This window comes from Schistocerca nitens, chromosome 1 (assembly GCF_023898315.1).
Source record: "Schistocerca nitens isolate TAMUIC-IGC-003100 chromosome 1, iqSchNite1.1, whole genome shotgun sequence".
NCBI lineage: Eukaryota > Metazoa > Arthropoda > Insecta > Orthoptera > Acrididae > Schistocerca > Schistocerca nitens.
This window is the reverse complement of record NC_064614.1, coordinates 790,250,041-790,273,688: the sequence shown is the minus strand read 5'-3', so window position 1 is coordinate 790,273,688 and position 23,648 is coordinate 790,250,041. Positions and strand designations below refer to the sequence as shown.

The 23,648-nt window shown below is 39.2% G+C and overlaps 1 protein-coding gene across 1 annotated transcript in view; it reads left to right on the top strand.

Moving 5' to 3' along the window:
- LOC126262186 (neurofibromin) overlaps positions 1 to 23,648 on the top strand; it is a 502,919-nt gene that overhangs the window by 85,122 nt on the left and 394,149 nt on the right. The window contains exon 10 of the mRNA XM_049958602.1: positions 21,824 to 21,968. Coding sequence (XP_049814559.1) covers positions 21,824 to 21,968 — 145 coding nt within the window. The remainder of the gene's footprint in view (positions 1 to 21,823; positions 21,969 to 23,648) is intronic.

The following is a 23,648-nucleotide window of genomic DNA, read 5'->3' as shown; positions in this document are numbered from 1 at the left end:
TGAAATACTTCAATGCAAGATGCTTTTAATAATTTCCACAACGAAACTCTGTCTTGGAATCTGGCAGAAAACCCAAACAGATTCTGGTCATACATAAAACAAACCAGTGGTTGGACTTAATCAGTACCTTCACTGCACGATAACAACGGTGAAGTCACTGACGACTAAAGCAGAGCTATTAAACATGGTTTTCTGAAACTACGTCACCAAAGTCAAGAACAACTGCCAAGATTAGAAACATAGAAGTAGATATCCTCGGTGTAACAAAGCAGCTTAAGTCATTTAATAAAGGCAAGGCCTCCGGTCCAGATTGTATACCAGTCAGATTCCTTTCAGAGTACGCTGATACATTAGCTCCATATTTAGCAATTGTATACAACTGCTCACTCACAGAAAGTTCTGTACCTAAAGACTGGAAAATTGCTCATGCCACACCAATGCCCAAAAAGGGAAATAGAAGTAATCCCCTGAATTACAGGTCCATATCACTAACATCGATTTGCAGTAGGGTTTTGGAACATATACTGTACTCGAACATTATGAAGTACCCCGAAGAAAACGATTTACTGACACATAGTCAGCACGGATTCAGAAAATATCATTCCTGTGGAATGCAACTAGTTCTTTATACTCACGAAGTAATGAGTGCTATCGACTGGGAATGTCAAATTGATTCCATATTTTTAGATTTCCAGAAGGCTTTCGACACCATTCCTCACAAGCGTCTTCTAACCAAACTGCATGCCTATGGAATATCGCCTCAATTGTGCAACTGGATTGTGTTTCCTGCCAGAAAGGTCACAGTTCTTCATTCCTCACAAGCGTCTTCTAACCAAACTGCATGCCTATGGAATATCGCCTCAGTTGTGCAACTGGATTGTGTTTCCTGCCAGAAAGGTCACAGTTCTTAGTAATAGATGAAAAGTCATCGAGTAAAACAGAAGTAATATCTGGCGGTCCACAAGGAAATGTTATAGGCCCTCTATTGCTCCTGATCTATAGTAATGACATAGGAGACAATCTAAACAGTCTTATTAGATTTGTTTGCAGATGATGCTGTCATTTACTATCTTGTGAAGTCATCAGATGACCAAAACGAATTGCAAAATGATTTAGATAAGATATCTGTATGGTGCAAAAAGTGGCAATTGACCCTGAATAAAGAAAAGTGTGAAGTTATTCACATGGGTACTAAAAGAAATTGCTAAATTTCAATTTCGCGATAAGTCACTCAAATCTGAAGGCTGTAAATCCAACTAAATACTTAGGGATTACAATTACAAATAACCTAATTGGAACGATCACATAGATAATATGGGTAGAGCAAACCAAAAACTGTGATTCATTGGCAGAACACTTAGAAGGAGCAACAGGTCTACTAAAGAGACTGCTTACACCACAGTTGTCCACCCTATTCTGTAGTATTCCTGTGTGGTAAGGGATCAGCATCAGGTGGGACTGACAGATGACATAGAAAAAGTTCAAAGAAGGGCGGCTCATTTTGTATTATCGCGAAATAGGGGAGATAGTGCCACAGACATGATACATGAATTGGAATGGCAACCATTAAAACAAAGGCGTTTTTTGTTCCGGGGGGATCTTCTCATGTAATTTCAACTACCAGTTTTCTCCTCTGATTGCAAAAACATTCTATTGGCACCCACTTACATGGGAGAAATGATCCTCACGATAAAATAAGAGAAATCAGGGCTTGCACAGAAAAATTTAAGTGCTCGTTTTTCCTGCTCACCTTTCGAGAGTGGAACAGTAGAGAAAGATTTTTATGCATTGAAAGTGTGGCAATGAAGAAAACTTGTGATTTTGTTTTGAGTTTACATAGATGGTCACTTTCATAATTTACATTTGGGAGAAGTTTATTAAAGGTTTTTATACTAAAAGAAAAACACTTAATACGCTAGCTAGGGAAACAGTTACCACATGTAAGTTACTTTATATCTTGTGTTGGGTTTTGACGTATCATATTTCCTTCAAGACAGACTGCAATAACACGAATAACTTTAGAAAGTGTATGTACTAGCTTGTAAGTATAAGAATTTGAAGATTCATGAATAGCCTTTGAAAGCATTTGGTTAATACATTTTTTGGGGAGGTTAAAAAGTAATATGAGTAAAAACAGCCACACATGTGCAGAAACAGCACTGAGTGGCAATTAGATGTAATTCATGAGTTGATTACTTTATATCAGTTATAAGCTTGAGTTGTTAACCAAGAGTGTCATTGTGTACACTCAACCACTTACATTCTTACGCGCGCGCGCCCACACACACACACACACACACACACACACACACACAGAGAAAACTTCACCTTCCTCTACTTACTTGATCTGATCACACATTAATTTCAGTGCAGTTTTGCATCTGTTTCTTGTTCAGTAAATATTCTGTTTAATTTTAATGACACACCTTCTACTGATTGTGATGATAAACCTTCACTAGCCACATTACAGCATATGATAAGTAACCCAATAAAACTCTGTTAATAGCTGATTTCAGTATATTTGCATACAATGATTCTTGCTTATAACAGAAATCCACATAGCCCAGTAAAGCTGCTCTGGACTATGTCTCTATTTCCGAACATTTGAAAAATAATAATTTATGTCTTGTTATTGGTGCAAGTAATGGCTACTAAGAGAATTCACAGATTTGTGTGTTACCCAGTATCCTAGTTTTGTTTCTTTATCAGTGACAGCTTTTCTTTTGCTTTTCCCAGGCTACATATAATTTTCCATTTCTACCGTAGGTGCCAACAGATTTTTACATTTAAGTTTTTTCTGTGTGAGAGAAAAACAGCAACAATTTTATTTTAAGTAACTGAACTTAACACTAGGAATGTTGATATTTTTAATAGTACTGTGAGATGTGCCCAGTCAATCATTGCTAACTTTATTCTGCCTAATAATCTTGTTTATAGTATAAAGATAAACACAACTATGTAGGATGAAAAGATGCGTGAATGGCTAAAGAGGAAAGGGAAAGAGGAGAAGATTGAAGAGCAAATGGGAGTGAGGTTGTTTAACGTAGGTTCAGTCCAGGGGGATGGCGGGATGAAAGGATGTGTTGGAGTGCAAGTTCCCATCTCCGCAGTTCAGAGGGACTGGTGTTTGGTGGGGAGAAGCCAAATGGCACATACAGTGTAGCAGGTTCCTAGGTCCCTAGAATTATGCTGGAGGGCATGCTCCGCTACTGGGTATTGGACATCTCCTAGGCGGACAGTTCGTCTGTGTCCGTTCATGCGCTCAGCCAGTTTAGTTGTTGTCATACCGATGTAAAAGGCTGTGCAGTGCAGGCATGTCAGTTGATAAATGACGTGTAGTTTCACACGTGGCCCTGCCTTGAATTGTGTATGTTTTACCAGTAGCGGGGCTGGAGCAGGTGGTTGTGGGGGGATGCATGGGGCAGGTTTTGCAGCGGGGTCGGTTACAGGGGTAGGAACCGCTGGGTAGAGAAGGTAGTCTGGGAATATTGTAGGGTTTAACAAGGATGTTACAGAGGTTAGGGGGGCAATGAAAGGCAACTCTGGGTGGTGTGGGGAGAATTTTGTCAAGGGATGATCTCATTTCAGGGGTTGACTTGAGAAAGTCATTCCCTGGCGGAGTAATTTGTTGATGTTTTCGAGGCCAGGATAATATTGGGTGACAAGGGGGATGCTTCTGTGTGGTCTGGGGATAGGAACATTGTTGTTGGACGGGGAGGAATGTATTGTTCGGGAGATCTGTTTGTGGACAAGGCCTGCAGGATAGTTGCGGGAGAGGAAAGCACTGGTTAGGTTATTGGTGTAATTGTTGAGGGATTCGTCACTGGAGCAGATACGTTTGCCACGAATACCTAGGCTGTAGGGAAGGGAGCGTTTGATGTGGAATGGATGGCAGCTATCAAAGTGAAGGTACTGTTGTTAGTTTGTGGGTTTGATATGGACAGAGGTGTGGATGTGAGCTTCAACAAGATGAAGGTCAACATCCAGGAAGGTGGCTTGGGTTTTGGAGAAGAACCAGGTGAAATTCAGATTCGAAAAGGAGTTGAGGTTATGGAGGAAATTAAGGAGTGTTTCTTCACCATGAGTCCAGAGCACAAAGATGTCATCTATAAACTTATACCAGGCCAGGGGAAGCAGCTGTTGGGTCTTCAGGAAAGCCTCCTCCATGCGGCCCATGAAGAGGTTAGCATAGGACGGAGCCATCCTGGTTCCCATGGCCGTTCCCCTGATTTGTTTGTAGGTCTGGCCTTCAAAAGTGAAGTAATTATGGGTGAGGATGAAGTTGGTAAGTGTGATAAGGAACGAGGTTTTTGGAAGATCTTCGGGTGGGCGTTGGGAGAGGTAGTGCTCAAGGGCAGAGAGACCATGGGTATGTGGGATGTTTGTGTAAAGGGATGTAGCATCTATGGTGACAAGAAAGGTTTCAGGTGGGAGAGGAGTGGGAATGGATTTGAGGCATTCTAGGAAGTGGTTTGTGTCTTTGATGTAGGAGGGAGTCTGTGGGTGATAGGTTGGAGGTGTTGGTCTACCAGAGCTGAGATACGTTCTGTTGGGGCTTTGAAGCCTGCCACAATGGGAAGGCCAGGATGGTTCTCTTTGTGGATTTTGGGTAATGGTAGAAGGTAGGGGTACGTGGCTCAGGTGGAGTGAGTAAGTCTATGGAAGCCGTTGTGAGGCCTTGTGAGGGACCTTGGATTTTTAGGATTTTCTGCAGCTCAGTCTGGATGGAGGGAATGGGATCCTGGGTAACAGCTTTGTAGGTTGAGGTGTCGGAGAGTTGACGCAGTCCTTCTGCCACATACTCCACACAGTCAAGTACGACAGTTGTGGAGCCTTTATCCGCCGGGAGGATGACAATAGAGCGGTCTATTTTCAACTCCTTAATGGCATGGGATTCAGCTGGGGTGATGTTGGGGGTTGTCGGGATGTTCTTCAAGAAGGACTGGGAGGCAACACTGGATGTGAGGAATTCCTGAAATGTTTGCAAGGGATGGTTTGGGGGGAGGGGAGGAGGATCCCTTTGAGAAAGCGGTCAGAACTGTTCTAGACAGGATTCAACACTGGGTCTAGTATTTGGGGTCTGTGTTTGGGTAGTGAAGTGATATTTCCAGTTGAGGTTCCGGGTGAATGAGAGGAGATCTTTAACCAGGGCAGTGTGGTTGAATTTAGGCGTGGGGCTAAAGGTTAAGCCTTTTGATAGAACAGATGTCTCTGGAGGAGAGAGGGATCTGGATGAGAGGTTCAGAACTGAATTGGGATTGGTGATATGTGGTATTTGACTGTGGTTATAGTTGAGATTTGGTCTATGTGGGGTATGTGCTGGGATGGGGAGATTGAGTAGGGTGGCTAGGCTAGGTTTGTTGGCTATGAGGGGGATTTGTTGAAGGTTCTGTTGTGGTTGGTGTTTGTGAGGGATAGGGAGAGGGACCCCACTTCTTAGGTGTTGCACTAGCACTGTGGATAGTTTTTTCAGGTGGTGTGTGGCATGGAACTCAAGTTTGCAGCTGGCTTCTAGGATCTTTGGCTTCCCTCTGACAACCATGCCTCCATCCTTGCTACCCTCCCTGTTTTCCTTTCCCTGTTGCTTCATAACCTGGGTTGTGAGTAACTGAATCTACTTTCCCTTCTTCCCTTTCTTTCCCCTCTCTCCTCCCTGATGAAGGAACATTTGTTCTGAAAGCTAGGAACGTAAAATTTTTGGTTCTGTTTTTTGTGTATCTATGGGCTGTACTGAGATGAGGTAAGTACTGGCCAGCCCCTCTATCTCTTTGTTAGTATTTGTTTCACATTTTTATATGAGATTTTCCATTAATCATTTTAATAATCTTGTTTGGCATTTATAAGATTAATGATTTGTGACATCAGATTTAGAAACTAAAAGAGAGTTGACAATCTACAGTATAATTCATGTTTTAATTTAAAGTTTTTAAGAAAAGAGTCATCTAAAACATTGATCAAAGCCTAAATGTTCATGACATGAAACATGCTATTGAATGGGTGTGCATTTTGTGAGGATCAAGTAGTTTACTAAGGTCATGGTGCAAGATCACGAAATGTGTATTACTGAGATTCATATATTCTTGCTGACATTCAGTTCTCCACATTTACCATGTTATTTTATTACTCATGGGAAGCAATGCTGGGATTCACTATGTAACCCTGCTTCAGTTGCCTCTACTTTGGACACACCAGCAAACAATGCAAGAACCAAACCAGGTGTTGTAAATGTGGCAGTTCCCGTCCTGCTGAGTCTTGTAACGATGCTTATACTTGAAAGTCCCAACTGCAATAGTGAGCATTCCACCACAGACGTATTATGCATACTTAGAGTTGGAGAAAAATCACATTTTATGACCAAAATGCTACTGTACTTTTTTGCCACATTTGGTGTCATTGTTTTGCCAAATTTGGTTTTATTGTCAAATTAAGCATTTTGTCAAATTTAGTGTTTTTTCCCCCAAAATAGATTTTTTTAAAAATTTGTTTTTTTTCTAAATTTGTTGCTGTTTTTCCCAAATGCAGGATTGTTTTTCCCAACTTGAGTGTTGTTTTTGCCAAAATTGGTGATGTTTTTTTGCCAAATTTGGTCCTATTTTGAACAAAATGTAGTGCTGTTTTTTGCCAAATCTGTGATTTTTTTGCAAAATTTGGTGCAATTTTTTACCAAATATACTGCTTGTTTGCCAAATCTGGTGTTGGTGTTTTTTCAAAATTCTGTGTTTTTTTAAAAAAATCTGTGGTATTTTTCCCAAACACAGTACTGTTTTTGCTGTATACAGTGGTTTTTGTCACATTCGGTGTATTTGTCAGACTTGGTGTTTTTTTGCCGAATTCAGTGTTGTTGTGTATTTTCAAGTTTGGTATGCTTTGCCAAATTCTGTGTTTTTTGGCAAATTTGTTTCTTTTTGTCAAAATGAGTGACTCTTTCTGCCAAATTTCAAATTATTTTTTGCCTAATTAGGTGCTATTTTCGTCATAATTTCAAGGTCCTTTATGCAGGAAACGAACTGTTATTTGAAGATTGTATATGAACCTTTATCTTGAGGAGAGTGAAAGTGAAAACAGTTCAGGAACTATTAGCTATGATTAATGATAGCTCAGCTGGTCAGCATGGCTAATTGCCGTGCAGCAGGTCTGGGTTACTTTCCCAGCCAAGTTAGAGATTTTATCTGCTCGATGACTGGATGTTGTGTTGCCTTCATCATCCTTTCATCATTATCGACACACAAGCCCCCGAAGTGGCGTCAAACAAAGGGACTTGCATCAGGCAGCTCAACAACCTCAAATGGGGTCTTGTGGCCAATAATGCATACGATCATTTCATTTCATTTCATTATGAATATTAGTAAACTCTTGTTGTCATATTTATGACATTTTTATATGGTGATATTAAAAATTTTGTGGTATATTGTGAAAATTAACAATTTTGTGTAATTTCTTTAAAAAATGTTAATTTTGCGTCATTTTTCATATTATCATTATTGCAAAATTTTCCTGATTGCATAGTGTATCACAGAAGGAGAATGATTCAGGAAATGAGTGTTACTGAAGGTATATCCTTTGTGACTTGTTATTGATATATTAAGGCAGTTACAATTGTTCACAGTTACTTATCCATTCCGGCCATTACAACCAGCAGCTAAATCCCAACTGTCATTCTGGACAAACAGTGGTCAGCAACAGGTTTTGGCAATGCAGTCCACAGATCTTATATTCACTTGTACTGTAAGTGATGTTGGAAGCATGCCTTTGGGAGCCCTGTGATCTAGTACTATGAATCATCTGCAAGTGTAAAGACCAGCACTTTGCCAGGTATTTTCACAATATTGGTATAGCTAAGGCTTGTGCAGAATAGGTCCAGCACCAGCACAGAAATGCATTCTCAGTGCTGGGTTAGTCCACCATCCGTTTGTTCAGTAGGGATGGCCCCTTAATTTTCTGTTATCTACTGAGCTGTGCGCTTCGTCCATCCACTATCTTGTGGTGGGCACATGCAACAGATCCCCCAGCAATACTGTTGTCCCCTCATCTACAATGTCATCCACATAGATTATTTTTTGCTCACTCTACCAAAGGTATTTCCATCACTTCCAACAACCGCCACAGTTTCTAATGCCTCCGATTGTTTAGAAAACATACTCACCAGTCCCATAGGACATGATGGAAAGTACAACCCATCACAACTCATCGGTCAGTTTCAGAGAACATTAGGAACAATACTGTGATTCAGAGTAATCCCCAAGACCTGGATGATGACGAATACAGCCTTGTTTTAGCTTTAATACATCAGGCTGCCCAAGGCCAACTGGATCCAAATGCCATGCCCCTCATTGCAGATAGAATGTTTCATCAAGACTATGAATGTGACTCAAAATCCTCCAATACAATGCATGAACAATAAGATCTAATTAAGAAAGCCTGCTCCATGTGATACGTAACATTCAGCCCTCATTTCTATTGACTGCAGAAAAATGGCTCAAGCCTAATTATTTGATTGTAATCTCCAGATATAAATGAAGAACAATGGATTCATGGGAGATGCGGCACCACTTTATTCATCCATTAAACAATAGCATACCATAAGTAAATGGTGCTGTCCATACTATGATCATGACTCTAGCTCAATGCAGGACTTATGGAACTACCAGGTGGTTCAGTTACAACCCTGTCACATCACTGTGTGCTGAGATCAGTGAGACTAAATGATATATGACAGGAAATCTTCTTAAGGTCCCAGCCACCCAGCCACCTTACTTAATTTCTGTTGACCTCAATTATGATGCTTCAGTGAAGATCTGAGTCAAAAGATGAAAGCAGTGCAGCTGTTCTTTCACAAATAGATGCCCAAAACCTAAAACCTACTGACCTTTTGTCCAAGATTGTACCTTCACTTTTTTTTTTGAGAACTCAGCTGCTGACATATCCATCTATTCTCCATTTCTCACTCTGAAGTGTGACTGAGAAGTTTTGAAAGGGTCTGTGGGGTTAGATCATTAACCCACATTATCCCAGCCTAATCACATGACAACAAATTCGTCTTCTTTGTCGCAGATAGCTGGACCAGGCAAATAGAACTTCGACAAAGCTGACTGGCAAGTTCATTCAATATTGCTAATACAGGAGATGAGCAATTAACCTCCCCCCCCCCCTCCCTCCACCTTCCTCCTCCCCACAGATGGCTGAATGTAAGACATCTGACTAGTTCTTGGTGGGAGAAAACAGCATTCATAACCATTCCAAGTAAAGCTATTCACTGTGCCACAGTAAACGGCCTATGAGATGTTGTAACCTGTAATGCTCCTCAGCTATTGCTTTAAGAACTAAGCACTAAGAGAATTTAGACAGAAGTCTATAAAGGAGATGTATCTACAATACAAATGGTGTCTGGTAGGGTGGAATAATTCTTGAAATGATGAAAAGTGGTGCCTTGCTGGTGTGGAGTACTAACACAATGGAAAGTCAGGAGGGATAAAAATGGAAAATATACTCAAAATAGCAGAGTCAGAATCTCACACTGAATAGAAGATGGTGCAGACACAATTGCACCACCATCTGTTAACTTTCAAGTAATGATCTCTTGATGAAATATCACTTTCTATGCTGCTCTATTATAAGTTCAACTGGCAGACAAGCCATCACTGGTACCATCACTCAGATTGAAAGCATTTGCTATCCACAGATCACATATTTTTTGCCAGGTAGAATCACTCCCAGTAACGTGGATCTCACAGATCTTTGCATTCATCCTGAAACAAAGAAAAAAGCCTTGTCATGCTTGGTCTTATAAGTCTATTGCTCTGAGCTCATGTAGCAACAAAAGTGTGGAATGGATTGTTAAACAACTGGAGCTGTGGGTGGAACAAAGTTACTTAATATGATGTCCAAAAAAGGGACACACACAATATCATCGAGCGACATCTTGGCCGCTTTTGTCCAGCATAGCTTCCTCATCACGCTTTCTCTCCGTATCTCAGCTGCGTATGCAATTGCACGAATCTCTGTACTAATGCGTAACATTCAACCTCTTGTATATCAAATACATTCATGACAGGTATCTACAGACTGCATTACTCTTGCTGTGAAAAGATTCAGTGACCCAAACAGAATATCATAAGGCTTCCCTTAAGTGTACTCCTCATCATAGTATTACGAGGGCCGTTCAGAAAGTAACCTCCGGTTGATTTAAAAAATACACCAAGTTAAATAAAAATATTTTAATATATACATCTTACAACTACATCTTTGCACTATTTTTCTACATAGTCTCCATAGCGATTGAGGCACTTATCGTATCTCTTCACAAGCTTTGAAATTCCTTCTGCAAAAAATCACCCGCTTGTGCCTGGAGCCAGCCTGTGACCGCATCTTTGAGCTCTTCGTCGTCATCAGACCGCTGTGACCCGAGCCATTTCTTCAAATGCATGAAGAGGTGATAATCACTTGGCGCCAGGTCTGGGCTGTAAGGTGGATGGTTGATAACGTCCCACTTGAAGGACTCAAGAAGGGCCGTTGTTCTGCGAGCAGAGTGAGGACGGGCGTTATCGTGCAAAAAAACGATACCGAAAGTCAGCATACCACGGCGTTTGTTCTGTATAGCCCGTCGTAACTTTTTTATTATTTCATAGTACACGTCTTGATTAATGATCGTACCACGTTCCATGAATTCGACCAACAACACCCCTTTGGCATCCCAAAACACCGTTGCCATCAGTTTTCTGGCAGAAAAATCTTGCGAGGCTTTTCTTGGTTTGGTAGGCGAATTTGAATGTGCCCACATCTTTGATTGTTCTTTTGTCTCAGGGTTCACATACTTAATCCAGGTTTTGTCACCGGTCATGATTCCGTTTAACAATGGTTCTCCTTCGTCCTCATAACGTGACAGAAAGTCTAATGCAGAGGCCATTCTTTGAGTTTTGTGGTGGTCGGTAAGAATTTTGGGCACCCATCGTGCACAGAACTTACGGTAACCCAATCTTGCTGTCACTATCTCGTACAAGAGAGTCTTAGAAATCTGTGGAAAACCAGTAGACAACTCCGACATTGAGAAACGTCGATTTTCACGAACTTTTGCATCAACTGTCTGAACGAGTTCGTCAGTCACCAATGATGGTCTACCACTCCTCTCTTCATCATGAACGTTTTCTCGTCCACTTTTAAATAAACGTACCCATTCACGGACAACTCCTTCACTCATAACTCTTGGTCCGTACACGGCACAAAGCTCACGATGAATAGCTGCTGCAGAATATCCTTTGGCTGTAAAAAACCTTATGACAGCATGCACTTCACATTTGGCGGGGTTTTCTATTGCAGCACACATTTCAAACTGCCACAAAAAACTAAACTAGCGCAGGTACGACGTTCACTCGACCACGGCTTGATGCCGACTGACCTGTTGAGTGCGTGAACGAACAGATGGCGTCGCTACTCCCCTCACAACCCGCACTGTGACCAATCGGAGGTTACTTTCTGAACCGTCCTCGTATATACCATTATACAAGGGGGCGGGGGGGTTAGAAAAAAAAAGAAGAAGAAGGAAGAATATTGCCTTGGGCAGAGCTTGTGTAGTACGCATGCCGCTAGGCATGTATAGTGCATCTCATTGCCAGCTCAGTGTCGCCTGTGTTGTCGACATGACTTGTTCTGTTCATTTGCAATTATTGTTTTTGCTAGTGTTGTTTTGTTCTTGTTTCATTTTTTATTATGGCAAGTGTAAATGAACAATTTGCAGCTGTGAAATTTTGTTTTCTATTTGGTAAAAATTTAATGTTGAAAACAGCTCACCAATATGACACTATGGGAAAAAAATCAAGTGTATGAGTAATTTCCTCGATTTAAAAATGGTGACACATCGATTGATGACAAACCTCATTTTGGATGTACATCAAGGGCATAGTTCATTCAGAGTTTGTTCCTGCAGGTCAGATCTTCAATCAAACCTTTTCTTTGATTATCTGAGTCTTCCACCACGACGCTGCACCTGCACACACAGTCATCTCTGTTGGACAGTTTTTGGCTAAAGATGACACGGTTCTGCTGACCCACACACGTTACTCACCTGTCCTGATTCCATGTGACTTTTTCTTATTTCCATGCATGACAAGGGGCCTGAGTGGACACAGATTTGATGACATTTAAGAAGTCAAGGGGAAAAAAGAAAAAATAAATGAGGCAGGAGCTGTCAGCTATTTCTAAAGATGACTACAAAAAAATGTTGAAACAGTGGTAGCACTGGTGGGACAAATGTATTAGCTGTAATGGAGAATATTTTGAAGGGGATAAAGTTGTTTTGTAAACAGTTTGAAAATATATAGGACTCTTTTTTTTTGGGGGGGGGGGGGGGGGGGGGTAACCCCTCGTATACTGCTGATATAGAAATTTACCTATCACTGACTGTTAACCTTTTATAATTTTCAGATGATATATAGCTATACTTGACAGATGTGTCTCTCTCCAGGACAACTGTCATACTCTAGACAGTGTTGGCATTGTACATGATGTTGGCTAGTAAAACTGGTATAGCAGTATCACCTTACAAATTTCTAGTAGTGGTGTTTACTCCCAAACAAGTGCAATGTCCTGCTCCGCGAATGAAGTTGGGATACCGTACAATGTCAGTAACTGTGAGTGCATGATTCCTGGCACTAATCTACAACTCTCGACTGATGTGGTATGCCCATATCATCTGCATTTGAACCTGTAACAAGTGACAAACCATCCTCTTTGTGTTAGTGGGTCATCCTTCCTGTCAAATGCTCATGCATTCTCAAACTAGACTAAACACAGTGTCATTGTCTTAGAGTCTGCATTGGAATGATGGCTTCAGCACTGACCAATATTCTTCACTTCATATTTGCCATGAATTCTTTTCAGATAAATTAATGTTGCAGAGAATCCAAGCTCTGAAGACCCCGATGTGCAAAAATGAACCAAACTATAGGAGCTTTTTCATCTCAGTTATTGGTTCTGCCTTGAAAGAAAAACTGAATTGCAGAGTAGTGAATAGTGGCTGTTAATGAACAGAAAGACCTGCTCACTTGACAGAGCATGAGACTAATCAACATTTCAATTACTTTTTCTCAGTCATTTGGGTCATGATATGTCCATTTGCTCCACAAAAGTGAAAAGTTAAATATTATCAACATATTCAAGACTACTGTGCAAGTGCAGTGGCCAGGTACAATTAAAATATTCACTGGTAGGCCAAAAGTAGTTGATCAGTAATACTTCAGTCCCGATTTCCAATCAGAATAGTCATACTCATCATTGTTTACAGCAGAGACAGTGGCCATTATGCAGGCTCCCCAGTTCTTCAGACCACTAGGAATGAACAAGATCTTTACTGTTCCTGACTCAGTAAATGTTCTTTCAGCTCTTAACACCCCAACAAATATGGAAAGACAACAGTGTTCACCTTATGGACATACTGCAGAAGGTGGTTGAGCTGTAGCTGTACTAAACTTTGGTGAACTTTCTGCAGAATACATCACCAAGACCTTCATACCACATGTATGTTCTCGCAAAGGACACACTGTGTTGCAGGTACTTACCTATTCCTGCTTCAGTGCATGTGGCAATATGTCTGAACTTAAAATGAGGGCATAGAATGATCAGAAAGCAATGTGATGATATAGGGCTGTCAGTTTAGTTTGGCATGGAAAGCTGCATTAGCAACTATATGTCAAGACTGCAGCCAGCAGTGCTTGGCACAACAGGCAGATCGAAAAGGCCTAATGAGGGAATCTATTGTGGCCTCTTGCTCTGTCCAACCAACTACTCTCCCAGTGCTGGGGCATGTTGGACCCAGCCACCTGCTAATATACAAATAATGGGACATCTGCTGTGGTGCAACACCACACCAGAAGATGAAGACTATGAAACTCATCAAAAAGTCGAAGGTTTTAAATGCTGCCAAGTGGCTGGTGACTTGAGGATGAATTCTTGTAAGATTTCCTTGATTAATTTCAGCATATTCTGTCCCATTCTTTACAGTATGGATTCTTATATTGTTTTATTTTTATAATAAATGAACTGCTGAAACCACAGTCTGAAGAAAAGGTTCAAATTGAATAAGTAAGTCAAGTCGAACCGCCACTAAAAATGGAATGAGAATATCGACAGACAAAACAGATTTGATGGCATTTCAAGGTTTGGAACTGTAAGAGCCAAAATTGTTACAGATGGACAAATAATTGGACAAGAAGAGACTTTAAATATCTAGGGTGCAGTTTTAATTTTCGAAGTTAATTGATGTAGCACTGTAGAATTGGCCAGCTTCAAACATTTTTGTGGAACCATACAATGTAAATTAACATAATGTGCAGACATAAACATTAATTAAATTCTACGAAGTAATAGCCTTGCCTTTGCTGCTGTGTGGTAGTGAATGTTGGACTCTTAATATCAAATCAGTTATGACAAATTGAATCATCAAAGATGAAATTCCTCCATTTTGTAGTGGGATTTTCATCACTGCACCATAAAAGAAACACCAACATTAGAAAAGAACTAAATGTAGACCCCATTACAAATATAACTGAAAAATCAGACTGAACTGGAAAGACTGTATCCAAATCGATAGCAAAAGCTGCACTACTTTACACGGCATCACGAAAGAGAGATGTTGGACACCCCTTAAAGAGATGGTGTGAACAATTCCCAGGTGGAATGATTATGGTAAGAATTCTATATAACTTCACAATTACTGTGGATCACAAACTTCAGAGTTAATAAAAATTTTAAACATCTCTTGTACACCGTTGGGCTTACCGCGAGCTGCATGCCAACTGCTTGACTCCTCAGGCATCAAGCAACTCCCAAAACTGTTTAAACATTGAGATCTTTCAGCTGATCAGACCTGCTGTGCAGAATGATTGGCTTAAGACTCAAATGCAGAGAATCTCATTGGTCATCCATTTTTCCCCACTAACAGAGGGTAAAGCAACCAATCAGCTTCCAGTTGCTGAAGAAAGGGAACAACTCCCTGCAGGGTGCAGAAACATCTCTGGTAGAAACTCCAATAAATGCTGGCTTTTGATTCAGTGATGGATAAGATCATGTATGAAGGCAATGTCTATGAGGCCACACTCAAATAAATATGAAATTGCTGTCCAGTTAAAACACGAATTAGATAAGTGTTCCTCGAAACACTCACCTCCTTCAGCCTCAGATATGATACGTTACAATTATAACACTTTTTGTACTTCTCAATGCGTGTTGTGACTTAAAATTTTAATAAAAAACTCAGGAAATCATAAATTGCTTATATGTGAACTGTTTTGTATACTGTTTCATTCCTCTCATTAAGTTGCTTTCCCACAACATAATTAGATGAACTAAAGCATTGCTGCAGTGTATTCAAGGTGTTTCTCAGGAGAAAAGCCTTCAACTGTGCTTTATCACTAACAGCCTTCAACATTTGAGGAAGCCAATTAAAAAAGGAATATTGCAAATTGCTGCACACTTCTTTGACCAGTAAGGAAGGTTGTGCTCGTGACATAAAAATCATTTCTGTCTCGTGTGTTCACTGAATGGGTACTGTTGTTCCTTAGAAACAAATTCACAATTTCAGCTAAAAATTAAATGAGTGATTAACTGTAATGTGATGTCAGTGTAAGAACTCCAACTCTGTAAATAGCGGCACACATGAGCTTTACAAATCAAAATGATTATCATCCAGATGGCTGGCTTTGGACTATAAATATTATTCAGGCTTGAACTGAGGTGTCCTAATATATTGTCCTGTAAAGTATCAAGGAATCAATTTGGGCAAAATCTTTAACTTTCACTGTGTTACCAGGGGTGGACGTAAGCAATTTCTTAATTGTAAATATAGCTGCATTCAGCTTCAGCAGAAGGACATTATAACAGTTCTACAGAGAGGTTATATTCTACCCTCAGTTTCATTAATCTGGTCATGTCTGTTACAATAATGATGCTGCCACTGTAAGAAAGTTGAAAGTGACCATGAACAGAACTGTGTGTCAGAAAATGATTTAACTGTATTTTGTAGCTATTAAAAATCAGCCTACTTCAAGAAATGCTTGTTACTGACCATATTTTCCTTTATTATTCTATCCATGACCAGAATCTGCAATAGTTACATTAACATGCAAATAAAACATCTTTATAGCTATCTCCCACAGTTAAGGGCAAGCCATTTATTTATATTTAACGGAAAAAGAGAGAAGCTTCCCTAGTATGGAACCCAGCAGAACAATTAGTGTCGCAGCACTCCTGTCAGATGCTTGCTAATTTCTTTTTATGTTTAAGTGTAAAGCACTCTTTTGCTCCATACCAATGAGATAATGCTTTACCCCTGATTTCATAATGTTATAATCCACTTACAAATATGTTGTGTATATTTAACAATACCCACTGTTGCTGCTGAAGATGCCCAATGGCTGTAATGTTTTCATAAAAGCTTTCCACTAAGTTGTATAGAAAGGAATATATTGCCTGGTCAGTAAAGAATCATGCCTGTAATGGTGTTGAGAATTTGTCTGTAAGTTAGTTCAAAGAAATAGTTTAACAATATATTATACATTGTCTCTTAAAAATCTCTGAAAATGTAAGTAATACTGGTGTAAATATGTTGTTTTCAGCATGATTTATTCTGGTGTCTCATGCAGAAACATTATACTAGCCAACAAAATATTACTTTTTATCTGTAACTGGCATGAAAACACCTATTTTTTATGTTTTTGGATGTGCTGGAAGCAAAATTGTTAATGAAAATGCATAATTATCTCTGGTTTTGAAGTTATGATAATTTTTCAGTATTGCTGATATAACTTATGCATGTAATTATCTTGGTGTTACCCCTCAGAGGAAGGTCACTGAAGGTGCAACTGCTTTGCCTGGCATGTTCAGTTTTCTGCTGGTGATTGCCTGATTAGCATCCAGCAGTAATCGACTAACATTGATGTACTCACCTTTCCATGGTATATCATTTCTATGTCCAAAATTTGCTGGTGGGGACTTTTTCTGTTCTCGTTGGTTACAGCACCACAGTTGTCAAGAAAGAAGTCAAAGTGGGAATCTATGAACTGTAACTTAAAGGAGATGTTGCACCCTAGTCTACCGTAGAAGTGCAGAAGATTTGCCACAAGGTCCTTATAGTTTCCTGCCCTGTTGTTTCCTAGAAAGTTTGTTGACACTTGAATAAAGGTATTCAAAACTAACTTTTGCTCACCTGTTATGGTGGAATTGAAATGCTCATCTCTGTACAATTTGTGTATCTGAGGACCCACGGAAATGCCCCCTCTTTTTTTGTTTTATTTCATACATTTTGAACTATAAGGGGCGATCCGTGATAATACATTGGAGAAGACAAACTTCTTTGCTGTGATCACTAATAATAACCTTTATTCGCGATAATCAGTTTTGGTAATCAGTGTTACCATCTTCAGATCGTGTTGGAAATTGCATATTTCTTAAAATAGCGTTAAAAGTGGTCTTTCTCATGAACTGGCAGGTACATAGAAGACTAGACGTCGGATGCATCGGCAAGTCAAAATTGAAACAACTATTTACACAGCTATTTACCACATCTGTCTTATGTCACTCACAACAGAGCACATCATTGCAGTCGGGGTGCCCGTTCTATTGACCCCTCACTAAACGTGGAAATTACTTGTACAAACAGAGAAATGCTTCCCCAGTTTTGACCATAGCCTAAATGAAGTTCTTCATTAGGCTCTGTTTTATATGAAGAACAGGGAGAATTGCATTCTTGGATCTGACAAGTGCTTTGTGCGAATCATTGTGAGATCCTGATTCAAGTGATTGACTCATAGCCAAACTTACTTTTTATAATGAAGTGCTTTGGCATAGAGATTCCAGAGGCACAGGAAGCAACAGAATTTGGTGTACCTGTGCTGTAGCCCAAGTAAAATGCCTATGTCTTTCTGATGCCTGCAAATCTGCCATTTAAACTTTTCAAAGTTCAATCACAATAATTGTTTCTTTCATTGAAGGTGCCTACCCAATTAGAATCAATGGCAACATGTTGCCATTATGCAGTAGCAAGCAGTTGAGACTTACTTTGGAGGAGTCGATGAACAACCTCCTCTGATCACTTTTATAGTCAGTGCCCTTAGCTGCTGTTATTCCCTGTATATTACTACAAAATACCAAGTTCTTTTCACTTTTGAAAAATGGAATGAGTGGCGTATGGCAGTTATGGAACCAACCACTTTTACCGTCTCATCAAAGCAATTACTCTATTGTAGTCTTGAGGCCAACAGTTCAGCTTTACTTTTTGGCATTTCCATGTCTCTCACTGGGGCATTAAATTCACACTGTGTTATTTTGTGAATCTTTTTACACTTATTGTTACACACAATATCAGGATCTTTTGAAGAACTAGGTTTTGAAAATGATGGTGGAGCACTAGTTTTGCTACTGCCCTCATCACTATCAGTCAGGTGGGACAGGATCAGGCAGTCCATCTCTTTGAGGCACTGATCACTCTTCTTCTGGAAAATACACTGTTTTAAGGGAATTGTCATACAAAAGTAAAAATCATTCACATGGCTTGATAGTTTTGCCAGAGTATGATAGTTTTGCCGAATCGAGGGTATAGCACAGCTTATGGAAGATCTTTTATGATTCCACCATGAATGAAGACTTGAGATGCAGGATATCCTGGTCCCCAATTTCACAGCCGGAGTATAGTTTGTAGGCCTTCCTAATATATGACATTATTGGCCTTCATTGCGATTTCAATGTAGCCTGTCCACAAATGCGGCAAAAATTGTCTGTACTGCTTGCACACTTGTAAGGCATACTGACTCACAGGAATTAGTGTCACAATATGCAGTAACTACATTCAGTAAGACACACTTACAGCACACAAGCAAAACAAGCTTGTAACAGTCTGAAAGTATGCTTAAATGAAATGTTCTTTGCTCCTCCTTCCTTTCCCCCTTTCCCTTGCCTCTTGCTATGAATCTGTGCTGAAAATAGCGACAGAATACACACAGTTATTGTTGCCTGAAACTTCATCACTCTGTTGGGATTTCAAAGCCTATATGGGTAGGGATTGGCAATGAAGGCTAATAAAATATAATTATATGCACCCACACCCACCTTTAACTTGCAAAACGAGAGCTAATTCGAGTTTTCCATTGTTGATTCCATTATCAGCGTGGTCAGTATCATTAACAAACATTTATTTTGCCCCAGTTACACTTTCACTTTTGGCTAGTGTTATATCTGAATATTTAAAAATACCTAGCTGAAAATAAAATGCCATAAAATGTTGTTTAGAAATATTTAGTTAGTAAACTCTTACAGAGGACATTTCATAAATAATACACAGGTTGTTATTACTGTAGATTGTCTGATGCAACAAGAATGAAAATTATGTCTGATATAGTTGGGAGCTTGAGGAAGAAGCATGTGTTTTTGTTTTTTCTCTGTGTACTGTGACACAAAATTGGCAAGCAGTAGAAATAGACCCTGCAGGAGTCTCAGGTACTGTGACTGTTGAAGACCAGAGGTCATACATTGAGACTGGAACTTTATGCTTCAAAACACAACAGAAACCCAGAGTACATTAAGTGAAGTTTGTGGGGATTTTACAGGGGACTGAGTACAGTTTCATGCTGGGTTAATCGTTTTTGTGGTTGTCGTATGAGTATAGGCAATAATCCAAGACCAAGAATGCCAAAAACGTCATCAAATGAAGTAAGTGTGAGACTTGTGGCAGATACTCTTGAAGAAGATCGCAGTGCAACTTGTGAGGAACTGTCTGAAGCCATGGGAATTCTCCCAACATCAGTATTCCATATTCAGACAAATGATTTGAAGAAGAGAAAAATTTCTGCAAGGTGGGTCCCACACTGTTTGACAGCTGAAGGGAAGAAGAAATGGCTGAACATTGCAAACCTTGCTCAAACAACAATTCGACTGTGAAGGTCAAGGATTCGTGTGTTGAATTGTCACTGTTGATGAAACATGGATTAGAGACTCTGAACTGGAGTTTAAATCAAAGCCCAGTGAATGGAGTGATTCAGATTCTTCATGTCCAAAAAAATTTTGACACACTCAATCAAAGCTCAAGAAAATGATAATTTTTACTTATGATCACCAAGGAATCATCATGACAGAGGCCCATGTGGAGCAAGTATCACAACAGTGTATTATCATAACTTCATGCAAAACTTGCGCAAAACCCAACTTGTTACTCAAGGCTGGGCCACTCATTCTCCATCACAATGCTTGCCAACATATCAGCAATGCTGTAGCCAAAAAACTGCATAGATACATATGGGAAGTGTTGTCGCATCCTCCCTCCAGGCTGTACATGGGTGCACCAGACTTCGACTTGTTCTTGAAGTTGAAAAACCCCTGTGTGGGCATCGTTATCTTTCTCTAGAAGAGTTTTCTACCATCGTTATCAGAGTCATTCGACAGATGAACAGAAGTGATGTCTTGGATAGAATAAAAGAGCTTCTGAGACGTGGGATTCAGTCATGGAGAAGCAGGGAGACCATACTGAAGGACTGTAAAGAGATGCCTCATAATGTAACCTGCAGCTGTCATCTATATTTAGAGAACATGTATGAACTTGGGTTCTCTATAGTGTCTGTATCCCTACCACTAAAGCAACATTCAGTCTCTGTATCCCTACCACTAAAGCAAAATTCAGTGTGTGTATCCCTACCACTAAAGCAATGTTCATCACATTGTTATTTTAATCAAACACAGTGAACAGTACCAATTCAAGTGCCACCCGTTACATTCACTAAGACGACTGGTAAATTCCTTCACTGTATCCTCAAATATACTGCAGATTCTAACTTGTCATATTCTTATTTAATATTCTTTCCATGTAGTTACACTTCCTAATGCACTTAACACTGAGATGCTCACTTGAAAGTATAAAATTTGAGATTTTTGAATGGTTCTCCATGCTGTTGTGCACGATTTCGATGTTTCCCATGGTGTTCAGTTAATAAATTAATGGAAAACCTGGTAATACAAGAAATTGAATTAATAAGGACAGCTATTCATCATAAGTGGAAGAGCAGGCATATAGACAAGAAATTGAATACTTGAGCCCAGATTTCTAACTCATATTCTTCATCATAATGCGGGTATGTGCGCACACAGACCAATGCAACCACACAAGAACAAACACACACACACACACACACACACACACACACACACACACACACAGGCCCACAGAGCTACATATCCATAACTGTGCTGGGTTGGGGCGATGCACATACACACGTGTATGCTGTGAAGGAGAACACAAGTATGTTAAACTGTGCTGCAGTCTTCATCTTTCTGATTGCATGGCTGTCCCCTTTTCACCATTTTCACTATTGATGAGCTGTTGTCTGTACATCACTCATTTAACTGATCATTGTATTGTGTTAGATTTTGGCAAGATCAATTGCATAATACCACACTGTCTTTTTTGATGAGTAGGCAGTGATTTGTGAGTGTCACATGAATCAGAATTTGTTCTTTTTACTAAGAATTGTGACATGTAAAACTGGGTTTAATAATTCTGTTATGTTTTTTCCATGATGTTTAATGAGCACAGTTTATAAATGTGTACTATTCTGTATTTCATTCACATAAGCAACCAGTCCAGAACATAATAAATTTCATTAATTATGAAGATAATTTCCTCCATGATCATACTTAAAATAAGTATGAAGAAGAGATCCATATATACTGGCCGGACATTTCCTTGGTGTATTTGTATTGGTTTTAATATGTACAGGCAACTTTGAATAGAAACCTGAATAAAATTGTAAGAGTTTCTTTTTTTAGAAAACATATTTTAAATTTGTTACAGGATAATTACCCAACCCAGGTTATCATGGTGGCCGCAGATTGACTTAGTATATAGTAAGTCCGCTGAACTTCGTTCCATGTTCACTGACACTCTCAACAAGGTCACCCAAGGATACATATCGCACACACCTCTTCGGATGATTACGGTATGTTGTAAGGCCAATAAGTGTTTGTCTTGATATTTTCCATGGCCTATATACTGTGTACATTTTTTTTTTGTGACTGACCTAATTTTCAATAACTTGTGGCTGTTTTAAGCTCCAAAACTTCAATAACATGCAGATGTTTTAAGCCATATATATTCAATGGAATACGTCCTCTTGCTTTTCAGGCTGTTTGTATATTGTTACAGAAAAAAATCATGCATTTAATTTTAAAACCTTATTTCTACTTAAAAATATTAAAAATAGTTTTCATTTGTCAAAGTAAACAGAATATCAGATAAAAATCTTTAAAACATGTTCACTAAGGCATTCAAGTGTTTTATAGCTATTAAAAATCAGCCTACTTCAAGAAATGCTTGTTACTGACCTTATTTTCCTTTATTATTCTGTCCATGACATGAATCTGTAACAGTTACATTAACATGCAAATAAAACAGCTGTATAGCTATCTCCTACAGTTAAGGGCAAGTCTTTTATTTATATTTGACAGAAAAAGAGAGAAGCTGCCCTAGTATGGAACCCAGCAGAACACTTAGTTTCGCAGCACCCCTGTCAGATGCTTGTTAATTTCTTTTTATGTTTAAGTGTAAAGCACTCTTTTGCTCCATACCAATGAGATAATGCTTTACCCCTGATTTCATAATGTTGTAATTCAGTTAAAAATATGTTGTGTATATTTAACAATACCCGCTGTTGCTGCTGAAGATGCCCAATGGCTGTAATGTATAAAACTTTCTACTATGTTGTGTAGCAAGGAACATATTGCGTGGTCAATAAAGAATCGTGCCTGTAACGGTGTTGAGAATTTGTCTGTAAGTTAATTCAAAGAAATAGTTAAACAATACATTATACATTGTCTCTTAAAAATCTCTGAAAACATAAGTAATACTGGTGTAAATATGTAGTTTTCAACATGATTTATTCTGGTGTCTCATGCAGAAACATTATACAAGCCAACAAAATATTACTTTTTATCTGTAACTGGCATGAAAACACCTCTTTTTTATGTTTTCGGATGTGCTGGTAGCAAAAGTGTTAATGAAAATGCATAATTATCTCTGGTTTTGAAGTTATGATAATTTTTCAGTATTGGTCATATAACTTATGCATGTAATTACGTTGGTGTTACCCCTCATAGGAAGGTCACTGAAGGTGCAACTGCTTTGCCTGGCATTTTCAGTTTTCTGCTGGTGATTGCCTGATTAGCATCCAGCAGTAATCGACTAACATTGATGTACTCACCTTTCCATGGTATATCATTTCTATGTCCAAAATTTGCTGGTGGGGGCTTTCTCTGTTCTCGTTGGTTACAGTACCACAGTTGTCAAGAAAGAAGTCAAAGTGGGAATTTATGAACTGTAACTTTAAGGAGATGTTGCACCCTAGTCTATTGTAGCAGTGCAGACGATTTGCCACAAGGTCCTTATAGTTTCCTGCCCTGTTGTTTCCTAGAGAGTTTGTTGACACTTGAATAAAGGTATTCGAAACTAACTTTTGCTCACCTGTTATGGTGGAATTGAAATGCTCATCTCTGTACTATTTGTGTATTTTTTTGTTTTTTTTTTTGTTTTTTGTTTTATTTATTTATTTATATATACTTTTTTTTTTTTTACTTCACACAATTTGAACTGTAAGGGGCGATCTGTGATAATACATTGGGGA